This window comes from Rana temporaria, chromosome 1 (assembly GCF_905171775.1).
Source record: "Rana temporaria chromosome 1, aRanTem1.1, whole genome shotgun sequence".
Classification (NCBI taxonomy): Eukaryota; Metazoa; Chordata; class Amphibia; order Anura; family Ranidae; genus Rana; species Rana temporaria.
The window spans coordinates 237,000,124-237,015,922 of record NC_053489.1 but is presented as its reverse complement, the minus strand read 5'-3'; the positions used below and the strand labels follow the sequence as shown (position 1 = coordinate 237,015,922).

At 39.7% G+C, this 15,799-nt stretch overlaps 1 protein-coding gene across 2 annotated transcripts in view; it reads left to right on the top strand.

Moving 5' to 3' along the window:
- TBX5 (T-box transcription factor 5) overlaps positions 1-15,799 on the top strand; it is an 89,655-nt gene that overhangs the window by 18,454 nt on the left and 55,402 nt on the right. For both annotated transcript variants that reach the window (XM_040351911.1, XM_040351912.1), the window contains exon 5: positions 14,359-14,506. In XM_040351911.1, coding sequence (XP_040207845.1) covers positions 14,359-14,506 — 148 coding nt within the window. The remainder of the gene's footprint in view (positions 1-14,358; positions 14,507-15,799) is intronic.

Here is a 15,799-nt window from a genome sequence, read left to right as displayed (position 1 = left end):
TCTATTTACCATGGAAAAATTGGGAGCACCATGTATGTCAAAAATATTTGAAGTCATCTCATGGTTTTCCTAAGTTTGGTACACCAGTACTATCATTTGTGCTGGCTGCCATGGGAGACACTTAGCTATTTCTTTGCAACTTGATCTTACTTTACCAAAGATAAATCTGTGCAAGATTAAATCTGGTTGGATAGTATGGGTTGCAGCAATGGTTTTGTTGAACAAGTTGGCTATATCTTTGCTTTGTTGAATGAGTCAGCAAACACAGAATATTCTATTGATGGCACCCACAAATAACTTTACCTTTCACTATAAACATGTATTGATTTAGAATCCCCATTCCCTAACACTTAGGCCGCGTACACACGGTCGTTCCAAACTGATGAGAATGGTCCGAGGGGCCATTTCCATCGGTTCACCGCTGAAGTGGCCTGATGGTCTGATGTGCGTACACACCATCGTTCCAAAAACCGATCGGGTCAGAACGCGGTGACGTCAAACACACGACGTGCTGAATAAAACGACGTTCAATGCTTCCAAGCATGCGTCGACTTGATTCTGAGCATGCGCAGGTTTTGAAACGATGCTTTCTGTACTAACCATCGGTTTGGACCGATCGGGCAGCGGGCCATTGGTTCGTTTTTAAAGCATGTTTTAAAATTTTGGACCGAAGGACAACAGACCGATGGGCTATACACACGGTCGGTTTGGACCGATGAAACTGAACCTCGGTCTATTCTCATCGGTTTTGTCCGACCTTGTGTACGCGGCCTTATACACTCTACAAGTGTACCTCATCTCTCTAAATTTTGCAGTTCTCTGCAGTAAATGAGTCCAACTACATGAAAATTGAAGCTTTGGTCTAAAATCAATGCATGATATTGGTGTGGTTTACATGATTGTAACATAAAAGCTGATTTACTAAAGGAGTTTAAAAACTTTACAAACAACACTTCACATCAATCACCCAAACATGTGAAAAGAAAATTCCTGTCTACTTATTCATCTGCATAAGATTGGATTATTGAAGTGAATATTCTCACAATTTATCATGTGTAGATTCTCAACCCTTCCCACATCAAAAAAATACCTTATTCTTTGTCTTTAGAAAACCCTCCATGCTTTAGTCATCCATGTGTCACTTTTCCATCAGAATGAATGTAAAGGCATGAAAATGCATGTAATAACAGATAAAAAGGACTAGGGTATTTCCCTAATTAGCAACAAGACTGATATAAAACATATACAGAAAAAATGATACATATCAAGATGCAAAAAACAAAAAAACTGGTAATGCATGTAAGCAACGTGAAACCTCAAGTAGTAGCATAAAAACTGTCAGAAACAAAATTTTACCAAATAAATAACATTACTAATTAAAGCAACTTTGTTACTTATATAAAACTGCTAATAACCTGTATAGAAGAGAGTACAGGCATACCTCACTTTTAAGTACTCAATGGTGTTTATTTACTATCGCTGGAGAGTGCAAAATCACTCTCATTTCTGTATAGAAACCAATGAGCTTCCAGGTTTTATTACTAGGCTTTATTGAACAAGCTGAGGTTAGAAGCCCATCGCTTTCTATGCAGAAGTGAGCCTGATTTTGCACTTTCCAGCGATAGTAAATAAACCCCATTGTGTACTTAAAAGTGGGGTATGCCTGTAAATGGGCACCTCTCCGGTTGGCCATGCAGCCAATTAAAGAGAAATCTTCCTCTGAAGTCAATGTAGAAATTTACACTTCCAACACTCCCAAGTCTTGTAAACACTTTAGGCCCTGTACACACGATAGAACATGTCCGATGAAAACGGTCTGCGGACCGTTTTCATCGGACATGTCCGCTGGGAGATTTTGGTCTGATGGCTGTACACACCATCAAACCGAAATCCCCGTGGGCAGACAGCGCGGTGACGTGGCGGTGACGTTGACGCCGCCACGTCACCAAACCAGGAAGTAAAATACTTCCAAGAATGCGTCGAATCCATTCGACCCATGCGGGAGATTTCTGTCCGCTGGTTAGGTGTACTAACCAGCGGACATGTCGGACGGACGGGTTTCCAGCCGACAAGATTTAAAGCATGCTTTAAAACTTTTGTCTGCTGGAAACCTGTCTGCTAGGCTGTACACACGGTCGGATCTGTCCGCTGAAACTGGTCTGCGGACCAGTTTCAGCAGACATGTTCGATCATGTGTACAAGGCCTTAGAGGTTGGCAGGAGAAACACAATCAGAAATTAAAGCAACACAGGGGATTGACACTCCTGGAAGTGTCAGTTTCTGAATAGACTTCGGGGGGAGATTTCTCTTCAATGGAGTGGCATTTGGCAGTGGGGCAGCAGTAGATGTAAATACTAACTCTCTTCTTAACAGGTAATATGCTGATTTAGAATTGTATTAACCTAACAGTTGTTTTAAGCTTAACCCCTATCCAAAGCATGAGATCAACTCTGAATATCTAATCCCCCAACCTACTCCTTCAAAAGAATCCCAAACCCCAAATCTAAACCACACTTACAAAAGCTAGCTTAACCTAAAATAGTGTCAGCCCAAAAACCCAGAATTTTCCTTGACTTAAGTGCTAAAAGATAACAGTTCCAAGCCAACAATTACCAGTGCCAAGCCTGCGGCACCAAAAAACACAGCCTTTTACTGGTGAAACCTTGTCCTACTTTTCCTTATGTTTAACACTCTGCTGTGGTTCATCAACCAATTTTTCAGAACAAAGGTGGTTTTTCCTGTAAACCATATCTCTGCTGACAGAGGACTATTCTTCAGCTTTGATAAGTGTGCTCCTTAGATTGCAGCTTTTGTGCACATCATGTCAATGTACCTCTCCACCTCCATATTGTATATCTTAATTAGTAATTGTTGCTTTGCCCTTAGACCTCTGCCATATAGTATGGTTTGTACAGATTTACTGAAAAACTACATCATACATACAGTAAAGAAAATATATGTCATTAGGTAATTTTAATGTACGGTATACTGTTCTCCATAAATACTGAAAGTAAGATAATTTAATTTAGTTAAAAATTAAATAAATCTGTTTCAGAAGCTACCTTAAAATGCATACAGTTAAGACTAAAGGTTATTTATCTCTTCATTTTATGTTCTGTACTATAGCATAAAGCTGAATTATTTGCTGGCTTACCCATGCTTTGTGTTATTGGAAAACAAATGTCCTGAATTTTCTGTAATAAAGGACATAATCACAGGGCACTGATATAATTATGGTCCGAAATGTGTGTTTTACAACTTGAAAGCATCATGTTCATGCATAGTTATTATTAATACAGGATTACATCTAGTTTGATTTTTTTGTTGTAAAAATAATTACAATGCAGTACACCAAAGCCAGTTTAAATAATTATCTTCTTCTTTCAGGGCTCTACATACAATGGGGCAAATAGGCTGGTCTTTTTACAAAGGAATTTTCCATTAGCTTAGTTAGTGTCGTGAATATTCTCCTTGAAAAAAAATACCCAATCACATACAAGTAAGATAAAAAAAACACTTCTTACACTGGATTGAATTTTGGAGCTTCACCTTATTCACTAGGCTAGGTGAAAATTCTCTTGCAACGTGAACAGTCTATTTGCCTTCAGCAAATTAAGCCCAATTTGTTTACCCAAGGTAATATTTTAACACTCAATGAGGCTGATTCATCAGAACCATAGAAAAGAAAATTAGAACAAAAGCAGATTAGCTGCCTAAAGCATCTAAAAAAATAGTGTTTAATAGTTCCATATAATAAAAGGTAAAACTGGGGTGGCAGAATTTAGTTAGGTATTTATTTTCTCCTTTTTTTTTTTTTTGCATCAGCCAAAGGTCAGATGAAACATCATGTCATAAATGACTATTCTCAAATATAACCTGTCCCTCAAAGTTTAAAAAAAAGGCCCCTTTAGAAAAAGGCTAACATTGTAAAGGTCGGGTTCATCTTTCACAAACTTTTGATACTGTGCAACAAGACAATTGGGTTTATTTACTACAACTGTAGAGTGCAAAATGTGGTGCAACTCTGCAAAGAAACCAATCAGCTTCCAGTTTCTTTTGTCAAAGTTTAATTGAACAAGGTAAAGTTAGAAGCTGATTGGCTCCCATGCACAGCTGCACCAGATCTTGCACACTCCAGTTTTAGTAAATCAACCCCAGTGATTTCTTCTGCTTTGTGCATAATGTTTATTGCCTTTTAAATCTCCTTTATAAATATACAGACCATTGAAATAATGTACAGCTTGATTGTGTGAATTATGTTTGTTGCACATAAGCAGAAGATGTTTAAGTACTCTAGCTTATCTAGTTTCTTCTAGCCAGGGGCGAACTGACAACTCATGGGGCCCACGGGCAATGGGCTTACAGATGGCCACAACGCCAGGAGGCAGTGCAGAGGCGGGGCAGCTACAATCTCGGGATTTTCACATCAAAAGCATGTTGGTTTCGGATACATCAGGGACAGATGTAAAAAAACACAAATTTTTACATACTGTCCCTGGTTTTACGGAGCCTGGCAAACCTGATGGGGCACCTTAGTGGCATGGGGCCCTCGGGCAGTGCCTGAGGGCCTCAATGGTCAGTCCGCCCCTGCTTCTAGCAATTGTGTGGGCAATAGTCGAGACTGGGAACCACTTCAGAGCAGGAGAATGTGAGCTACAACACATGGGCCAAAACACAACAGCAATAGGTGGCTCAGGGCTACAATTACTTAAAGAATTATGTGATTATCTTGGGTTTTTGCCCTCCATACACTTGCTTGCATATACATCCAGGCGCTGCAAAGCCATAAGATAGTAGTAGAGTTTCTCAGTTGCACATTTGCATGATCAGGAATCGTCCATATAGCGGAGTCTTAATGCTCTGCTCATAGCCACTGCATTCTGCAGTAACATTGGTTTATATGGTCTTCGAACAAACTAATGTTATACATAATAGGGTTACATAGTACATACAGTAGTTTGAGAAAAGACACAAGATCATCTGTTTTTTTTTTGTGTAATATTTATTTCGTTAAATATAACAAACATAAATCAACACCAATATGTACTGAGAGTTTCAAAAACATAAGGCAAAAATGACGGTTTAAAAAGCATAATTATGTTCTACTTTACTTGCAAGATACAAATAGGTCATATGTATCAGGCATGTAAATGGGTCTTTATGTTTGTGTTATGTCTCCTATCAATCCTAAAAAAGGTATTTATTTCTCTCGGTAATATACTGTTTAAAAAGACAGAAATGTTAACTAGTCACATATTGTTGAATCAGCTTCCTTGATGTTAGCTGCATAGTGATTTGGGTCTCATGAAAAGAGCTAAAACAAAATGTATTTGACAAGGTATCCAAGTTCCACATTTCAGCATTGTTCTAACCCACCGTTCACTAGTTTTAAGAGTAAAAACATGATTACAGATGAAGGAAGGTCCATGAAATGTTTTTGCAGGTAATTGATAATATTCTGAGTGATGTTACCAAAACAATGTGTATTTACAACTTAATTCATTTGGGGTTGATTTACTAATTTATCAGTATGTGCTCCCCTATCTTTATATGCACACTTTGAGTACCCAATCACATGTAGGGAATTGAAGTGAACACAACTACATTTTGTCAAATGATTTCACTCTTTGCTGAACATTTACCTTTCTCAGTGAACATACTTTACCTTTTTGGTAAATACACCCCAAAGTGTTAAAGTCTACACTTTTTGTACCTTAATGCATTTTTGTTTTGCCCCCCCCCCCCCTTAAAAACGCAATCCAGAGTTGTTCGGTCTTTAGCAGCTCTCCCCCTCTTCTCACAGGACACACTAAAGAGCAGCAAGAGCCACAGGCTCCTGCTGCTGTCAGTTAAATCCTGTGAGGAGGGAGCAAGGGATGTGGCCCAACCATGCTGTGTGTATCTATGTATGCACATAGCCCAACTTAGGAGCACACTCCCGTGAGTGCCCCTATAGCACAGATCCTCCTCTTCTCGGGTCCCCAGCTGGCACTTCTGCCCCCCCCCCCCCCTGCTGAGTGCCCATAAGCAAGCCCCTTGCTATGGGGGCACTCCTGCGTGCTGACTCCTGAACCAGCTCTGTGTGTCCATAGACATACAGGGCCAGATTCATAAAAGAGATAGGACGGCGTATCTCCTGATACGCCGTCGTATCTCTGAGATACGACTGTCGTATCTATGCGCCTGATTCATAGAATCAGGTTACGCATAGATCTCCCTAAGATCCGACAGGTGTAAGTGACTTACACCATCGGATTTTAGGCTGCAATTCTAGGCCGGCCGCTAGGTGGCGATTCCATTGTGGTCGGCGTAGAATATGCAAATGACTAGTTATGAATCTGGCCCACAGAGTATGGCTCAGCCATGCCCCTTTCTCTCCTGGCTGTGATTGACAGCATCAGAAGCCAATGACTGTGTATGAGCCACTGGGAAGAGAGAGCCGAGAACTGCTCTCATACACATCGCTGGATTGAGATCAGGCTCAGGTAAGTATTTAGGAGGGGGGGGGGCATTAGAACTTAGAACTTTACCTAAACCCTCCACATGTTAGAAGAAAGTAAAAATAAACAGCAATTTGGTTTGCTGCTAAAATATACAACACTTTGCAATGATAAAGACATCTATTTTAAAATATTAAGAACTTATAATATAATGTAATAATATTAATAATTTTAAATTTACGGCTTTATCATTGCTAAGTATAGTATATGTACATGTAGATGGGAATGGAGCCATGTGAGGCATTGACCAGCTTCCAGCTATGATTTTGTAATATGACATTTTCTCTTTAGATAACACAGCTTCCGTGTAGGCCAGATTCTTCATTGGCAAATTATACTAACTGACTTTGTCAAATATAGATGCTGGAGACTACAATATAAATATATGAGGTGAGCTAGAAACAATTACCCCTGAGCCCGAGACAGAGCCCAATCACTGCTTCCCATATATTAGCTGAAAGCCCACGTTACATTCTTTGCACATTTTTTTCCCTGCACATCATTTTTTTTTTGTTCTGTTATCTGCTGTTTGAACCTCTCGTAAGGTCAGCAAAATTAAATAAATATATAAATTTTACCTGGATTTATTAAAAATTAGCAGCCTGAGTACTTATTTACAAATAGTTATGGCTCCAGGCCAGTTCACTCTGAAGCCTCGTACACACAACCAAGAATCTCGATGGGCGAAACACATCGCTTTCCTCGTCGAGTTCCTTGTTAGGCTTGTCGAGGAACTCGACAAGGTTGCTTTGCGTACACACGGTCAAGACAAAATCTCCTTGTTCTCAAACGCGGTGACATACAACACATACAACGGCAGGGGAAGTTCGATTCCACTGGCTAAACTCTTGGGGCTGGTTTTGCTAATCTCATGTGTTTGCGTGTTAAGTAAAAGTTTGTTAACCTCCCTGGCGGTATGATTATTTCAGAAAAAAAGGTGCTGAAAGCGGTACCATTATTTGCAAGGAAATTTGGCGTTTTATACTGTAGGCCTGTAATTCTTAGGAATAACTCACTTAAATCTGTCCAAACAAGAGTCTAGTAGGCATACCGGGTATGAAATTTTTTTAAAAACAAAATTATAAATTATAATATAATAAATAATTATAAATAATTATAACAAATAATAATATAATTATAATAAAAATTATTCAATAATGTAATCAACTCAAAATCACTGAAATTTGCTCAGTTGCAGAATTGTCGTCGCTGTCATTACTTACTTATTTTTTTATGATGAATTTCCCCACAAATCGCTATCGCACAATTCTGCAAGTGATTATAATTTATTATCGCTGTTTTCTAGTTGTGGATTCAGCGAGGCGAGCCCGAGTCAGACTCGGGGTTACCGATCGCAGCACAGAAATTTAACCCCGAGTCAGACTCGGGAATACCGCCAGGGGGGTTAAGAGACGATTTGCACTTTTCAGTCTGTTACAGCTTGAAAAATGTGTTATCTCCATTACAAATGCTACTTTTACTCCCGTCTCATACTTTATTCTGAGCAAGCGTGGGTTCCTTAGCATACAGACGCTCGAGTTTCTCGTCAGAAACCAGCCCGACCAGGAACTCGACGAGCCAATTTGAGACTCCCGTCGGGGAAATAGAGAACTTGCTCTCTTTTTGGCTCGTCGAGTTTTTCGACAGTTTCCTCGACGAAAATGTACACACGACCGGTTTCCTCCGCAAAAAAATATCTCCCAGCAAGTTTATTGCTGGTTTTTGCCGAGAAACTCGGTCGTGTGTACGAGGCCTTACCCGTCACAAAACTTCCGGGTGCACATCCGACTCGTCACCCTAAAGTCTACAACACCCTAAAAAGGTCATCACGTTCATGCATAAAATTTGTATTGAGGCTCAGATAAATATATTAAAATGCTTAAAGGGGTTGTAAAGGATTTTTTTTCCCCCCTAAATAGCTTCCTTTAGTGCAGTCCTCCTTCACTTACCTCATCCTTCGATTTTGCTTTTAAATGTCCTTATTTCTTCTGAGAAATACTCACTTCCTGTTCTTCTGTCTGTAACAACACACAGTAATGGTGTGGAGAAAGCCTCTTGAGGGGGGAGGGAGCGAGCAGGAGTGTCAGGACGCCCACGAACACACAGCTCCTTTCTCTATCTGCAAAGTAGAGAGTGTCCTGACCCTCCTGCTTGCCCCCTCACCCCTCAAGAGGCTTTCTCCACACCAGGGAGAAAGCCTTGCATTACTGAGTGTAGTTACAGACAGAATAACAGGAAGTGAGGATTTCTCAGAAGAAATAAGGACATTTAAAAGCAAAATCAAAGGATGAGGTAAGTGAAGGAGGACTGCACTAAGGTAAAGGAAGCTATTTAGGGAAAAAATAAATTACCTTTACAACCCCTTTAACACTATGCCACTTAGCACTCTGGTGCATTCAATGCTTGTTAACATGTAATCATGAAGTGATCTCTACTGAAATCTCCTATCAGTATACAGCACTAACCACACCTTCCAGGCAGAACAGCCACCACCTGCTACTGATTAGGAGACCACTATCAATCAGTTAAGACATACCAAGTGTAACCTAAATAAACCTACTTCCACAGAAAACATATTTGCTTTTCAAAAGTTCTATCACATAATTGTATGCCTATGAAAACACTGTTATAAAAAATGTAGATACAATGTTCAAAAAAGTTTCTAATCTTCAATAAAAGTTTTAAAGAACAGCTTATAATTGGTTCTTTCTTGCATGTTGTGGCCTGATACTGAACAGGATAAATTATGCACAAGATATTAGGGCTCACCATATAGAGTTGAGCCAATGCCCTGTTGCTGTTTTTAATGCTTATGGGCTGCATGTGCAATGTTTTTTTTTACCTTTGCAATAAATCAAATATATTCCCTTTGATTTAGGTCAGACATATTGACATGATGAACAGGGAATGATAACTGCAATAAGCCTAGTGTGAAATCCTCAAAGAGAACTGCTTTAGCGTTAAATACTCCTAGATAGCAAGGTGTCTTTAGATTTGGAGACTCATCAAAGTTTAGTAACATTTGCATGTCGCAGAATGTAATGACATCTTACGGGAGTTGGATTGAGAGGAACCGCTTGAAAGGCTTTGTAATGCTCAAGCTAGTTTTACTGTCTATCACATCTTGTTCTATTTAGGAATGGGCGTTCCTAACACAAGCCACAGTTTTAAATATGTGTTTTTGGCTTAGAAGCAGAGGAACACATTCTGTATAAACTTTTGACTTTGAAATGCTTCTGTTTGTAATTGTTCTCTGCAACCAGTAAGTTCTGGACCTAAAATTTCACTTTCTGGGAGCTACGTCTAACTCATTAACAACACAAATAATGCCAACAAGTGCAAATAAGTAATAATATCAAACCTATGAGATAGAATTTGAACAATACTCCTGTCTATTTATAGGTAAGGTATCATAATGTAATGGATGTTTCCTCTATTTTCACTTATATGTAATATTTATTTCCTATGAGCAATATTCTTCAAAGGAAGTCATTTTTTAAAAGGAAAACTAGCTCCTTATGTGGCACTTACCTTAAATCAAAGCCCCCGAAGTCCTCCTCGTTCCCCGCCGCCGCCATGTCCCCTCGCAGATACTTCCTGTTGTCGCCGCTCCAGCGCTGTGATTAGCCGGAGTGGCGATTATGTCAATACGGAATACGTAATACGGCATTAACCCAGGTTATGCCATTCAGAAACACTGCACTTTCAGTGCGCCTGCGCCTGTAATTACTGTAAATATCTCCTAAACCATGCAGGTTTAGGAGATATTTCTTGCACCTAAAGTTAAGCCTTAACCTGGCTGGCGGTATTCCCGAGTCTGGCTCGGGGTGAGATTTTTGTGCTGCGATCGGTAACCCCGAGCCAGACTCGGGCTCGCCTCGCAGCATCCACAGGCACAAGTTACTTACCTTGTCCCTGGATCCTGCAATGCCTCCCCGCTGTGTGAGCGAGCGGGTCCTTGCTCGATTCACACAGTGTCCCTGTGTGCCGCCGATCTCCGTTCCCTGTGACGTTACTACGCACGGGGCAGAGAACGGCGCCAAATTCAAAAAAGTAAATAAACACATTACATACAGTATACTGTAATCTTATAGATTACAGTACTGTATGTAAAAAATACACACCCCCTTTGTCCCTAGTGGTCTGCCCAGTGTCCTACATGTACTTTTATAAAATAAAAACTGTTCTTTCTGCCTGCAAACTGTAGATTGTCCAAAACCAAACATGCCCCTTTATGTCAAAAGTGCTTTTAGTGCAGCTAGAAAACAGCGATAATAAATTATAATCACTTGCAGAATTGAGCGATAGCGATTTGTGGGGAAATTCATCATAAAAAAATAAAAGTAATGACAGCGACAATTCTGCAACTGAGCAAATTTCAGTGATTTTGATTTGATTACATTATTGAATAGTTTTTATTATAATTACATTATTATTTGTTATAATTATTTATAGTTATTTATTTTATTATAATTTATGATTTTGTTTTTCCAACTTTATCATACCTGGGATGTCTACTAGACTCTTGTTTGGACAGATTTAAGTTATTCCTAAGAATTACAGGCCTACAATTTAAAACGCCAAATTTCCATGCAAAATAATTGTACCGCTTTCAGCACCTAAAATCTAAAATAATCATACCGCCAGGGAGGTTAATCTAGGCTTACCTGTAGGTGCAAGTTTTCTGGTTGGGTTTACAACCACTGTAAGGTCAAACTGCAGTGTATTACAAAGTAAAACACCTGTATATTCAGCAGCATGCAAGTACCAGGGCAGAGACTCACTAGAGTTGATCTACTAATGACAAATAAGCTGTTAACTTTGCAACATTTTTACTTTGTAAGGCAATTTTCCCATAGCTTAGAGCAGGGATCTGCAAACTACGGCCCTCCATCTGTTGCAGAACTACACTTCCCATGAGGCATTGTAAAACTCTGACTTTCACAGACATGACTAGGCATGATGGGAATTGTAGTTCCTGAACACTTGGAGGGCCATAGTTTGGTTAGGGCATAGGTCTCCAAAACTTTCTAAACAAAGGGCCAGTTTACCGTCCATCAGACTTTGGGGGGCCGGAGTGTGGCCATTGGGCCATTGGGAGTAGAAAATGTTCCAGTGTCAGTGGGATTAAAAAAATGCCCCATCTTTGGTGTCAGTGAGAGAAATTTTGCCCCATCATAGTGTCCCATCATTGGTGACATTGGGAGGATTCGTGCCTCGTCATTGGTGTCATTGGGAGGAATAGTTTCCCATCGTTGGTGTCATTGGGAAGAATAGTTCCCCATCGTTGGTGTCATTGGGCCCAATTGTTGGTGTCACTGGGAGGAATTGTGCTCCATTATGGGTGTCATTGGCCCCATTGTTGGTTGTATTGGGCGGAATTGTTCCACATCATTGGTTTGACTGGGCCCCATTGTTGGTGTCATTGGAAGGAATTGTGCTCCATCGTTGGTGTCATTTGGAGGAATTGCACACCTTTGTTGGTTTCAGATGGGGAAAATGTGACTCCATTGCTTGTGTCAGTGAATAAAAAATAGTGCCCTAGGGGCTGAATAAAAGCACGCAAAGGGCCACATCTGGACCTGGCACCGCAGTTTGGAAACCAGTGGCTTAGAGAATGAGATGAAGCTGTGCTGACTTCTATCAATTAATCATATGCAAGCAAAAATACTGTCTTTTTATTTGCCTTGCATATGATTTGAATTTTTACCCCACTCACTAAGCTAAGGGAAAATTCCCTTTAAAAAGTGAAAAGCCTATTAGCATTTAGTAAATCAATCCCACTGAACAGGTTTAGATAGTGTCCTAGATTCAGTATGTAATACATGAATCAGGGAATGGACACTTGTATCAAAATCTAGTGACACAGCTGCTTTACAATTCCCTTTCAGTACTAGTGTTATAAAAGGTTGTATCTCTGTTAGCAGATTCTGCACTGCTCAATGCAGTATACTTAAATGGTTTTAACCTATTAAACTTTATCCTGCAAAAAATAAAAGGCAATGCTAAATACAGGGTAACTATACAGTATTTGGGAGGATTGCCTCCTAAAGGAGTGAATCTTTCACAGAACACAATTTTGTAGATCAGAAGTAATTTAAAATCACTTATACTTTTGCCGGCCATACACAGAATCAATATTTTTCCTGCAACCACGGACAGTGTTAATGGGGGAATCCCTCCTGCCAGACCATTATCTTTTCCGGCAGGGGAAGCCATCCCTGCCGGGAAAAGACAGTGATTATCGGCTATACCAGCTGCTAGCAATAATCGGGGGTAAAACCTGGCCTGCTGGTTGTACCCAAGTTGATCGATTGATCAACTTGGTACATTCAGCCAGTCCATACCTGGTGCGAATCTCAGCTGGTTCCTGCTGAACTATGTATGGCCTGCCTTATTCTTGCAGCTGTTGATGATCAACAAGTAGAGGAAAATTAATAGCTGTATAAATATGTTGCACAGATTATAGAGATATCTTGACTCTTGCCTCTAGTTTGGGCACAGCAACTATTTATTCAAAATGGATGCATCCTGAATGATTTTTTTTTTATTATAGGTATTTTTAGAGCGCTGACAATTAATGCAGCACTTTACATACTGTACATTAACATCAGACCCTGCCTCATAACATTCAGGTGGTATGCCCCATATTTGTTGATTATAATGAGTTTTGTGGCTGTGTTTGTTTTATTCTATGTGGGTATTTCATTTGTAGGGTGTAGGCTGCTACTAGTCCTTGTCTGGTGAGGTCACAGGTTGTAATCTGCTTAGGTAAACCCAATCATTAAAATCTTATGTAAGCTTTAACATGTTAAAATAGACCAAATAAACAACTTGCAAACATTCAGATAAAATTATTGTTTTAAAAATATTTACTTGCAGCCTCTTTTTCTTTCCATAAAATAAATATTTTTATTGCAATGTACCTCAACCATAGGGAACCCCCAAGCACAGCCACAGTTTCCCCTCCCTCCTGTGATTTCTTAGCCCTCTCCTTTTCTGGGGGTGTGTAGTTATCATCTGTGCTGGCCCAGCTCATTCACCCCTCCTCTTCTTATTTAAGTGTTTATGTAGCTGTGGGGGGGGGGGGGGCAAAGGAAATATTATAAAAAATGATTTGAGTTAAAGCACTGAGTCTGCTAGGTAGCTGACATCACATTCAAGATGGCAGCACCTATTAAGAGTCTTAGGACCTTTGAAAGTCTATTTAAGAGGAAGTTTTAAACACAGTGTATGCACATCTATAAAGCTGTATGTAAAATGCACTATTTATCTATCAAAAAGCATTTTACAGCTCTAAACCTTGCATTTGTAAATTCTAAAGGCCAATATAAAGGAAAAGTAGTGGTAAAAAAGGTACTTTTGGGTTTAACTAATCATTTTTTTGTTCAGTACTCCTTTAATGAGGGCATGGGAGGGGTTGTGTCCTATGCCTACATACATTTGCTATTGCTAATAGGTGTCCCTCATTCCCATCTTAGAAATATGGAAGGGAGTAGAAGGCACAGATAGGAATAAATACATGGTCAGGAGATCTAACCTTTCCCCACTTTACTGAAAATGCATTTTGGTTTTTGTCTTTGCTCCTGTTGGAGAGGATTTAACTGTTTGCTGTTATATTCTAAGCAAAACCCGCAAGTGTTACATTCTGAATTCCTTAAAACCAATTCCAACCAAATCTTTTTTTTTATTTGGTTGGAATTGGTTTTAAGGAATTAGGAATGTAGAATTTTCCAATCCATGCCTTTGCCCTTCTCTTATAGACTATTTCTGCTTATGAAAGGTTCATTGTCTATCTTTGGATGGAGAAAAAGGAATCTTATTTAATTATATTTCATGCTTTCTTTTCATACCGTAGGTCGGTAACTGGTAAGGCTGAGCCGGCAATGCCTGGGCGCTTGTACGTTCACCCAGACTCTCCTGCCACTGGTGCACATTGGATGAGGCAACTGGTTTCTTTCCAAAAGCTAAAGCTCACTAACAACCATCTGGATCCTTTTGGGCATGTAAGTACCTCTACTGTGTAAAAGGTTAATGTAAGAAGAAAAATATTGTGAACCATAAAAAAAATCACTTATTTAACAAATACTTGGGTATGCGCTGTGTTTCTGTAACATGTCGCCAGTAGTGGGACAAGGTCCTTAAAGCTGGCTATACAAGAATAATTTTCATACACCTGGTTCCTGAAGAACTGGATGAAACTCGAGGCATGGGTGGTCAAAGCAGCTGGGCAGAAAAATGTCAGTTGAACAGTGATTAAATCCAAACAGATGCTGCCACTGTTTGGGTACTGTGACAGTCGCACGTTCTGGCTGTCAAAAAACAATAACTAGAAGGGGGCTTTCTCCTTTTATGTTTTTTATTCCCTGAAGGGCTGAACAAGAAAAATCTAACAGTGTATGGCCAGTTTTAGGACCCAGAGCGAAAGTGCCAAAGTGCACCCCCATGAGCTGTGAAATACATTGGCAGCATAGGTTGCAGGTCCTGCCCATATTTGTGCCCATCTACTACTCAAGTGGAAAGGGCAGCTCCCTCACTTTCCAGTCCTGAACATCACAGTCTTTTGTTGTTGTCTACTGTTATATTCTGTAGTCATCACCTCTGGTTTCTTCTCAAGTATATTGCCAGTCATATGCTCTCTTAACCTTTTTCACTCTTGACTGCCTAAAACTCCCTTATGCCTGCTACAGTACCTCTTGTATGCCTAACCATATGTAATTTTTTTCACAATCCACATACAGCGGGAATTGTTTTCAAGATGAAGAGCTTGAATATTGTTGCATTTACTGTAGAAAATGTACAAGGCACTCTTTTAGGGCATGTGTACAAGGGCACGTTGCTATGCACCTGTGACATGTTTTTGATGGAGTCATTTAGCACAGGCTGTAAAACCTAAAGCTCTATTACATACTGTATGCTGTTCACACAATCCAGCTCAGCACAAGCAGATCTTGTCTTGTCCATAAGAATAAGCACTACCACATTAGCAAGAAGCCCAATACATAATGCAAACAATTCATGGTTTAACTCCAGGGAACAAGTAATGGTTAATGTATTAGTCATTTTTCCAAAGATACAGTAAAACCTTGGTTTGCAAGCATAATTTGTTCCAGAAACATGCTTGTAATCCAAAGCACTTGTATATCAAAGCATTTTTTTTTACAGGATATAAAAGAGAAGAGAGGCACCTCTAAGTGTAGCAATAAGTTGCTAAATGTTGTACCTTCATTAAATGTAACCATATTGCTACACTTAGAGGCTCCTCTTTTTTATACTCAGTTGTGACATGACGCTACTCT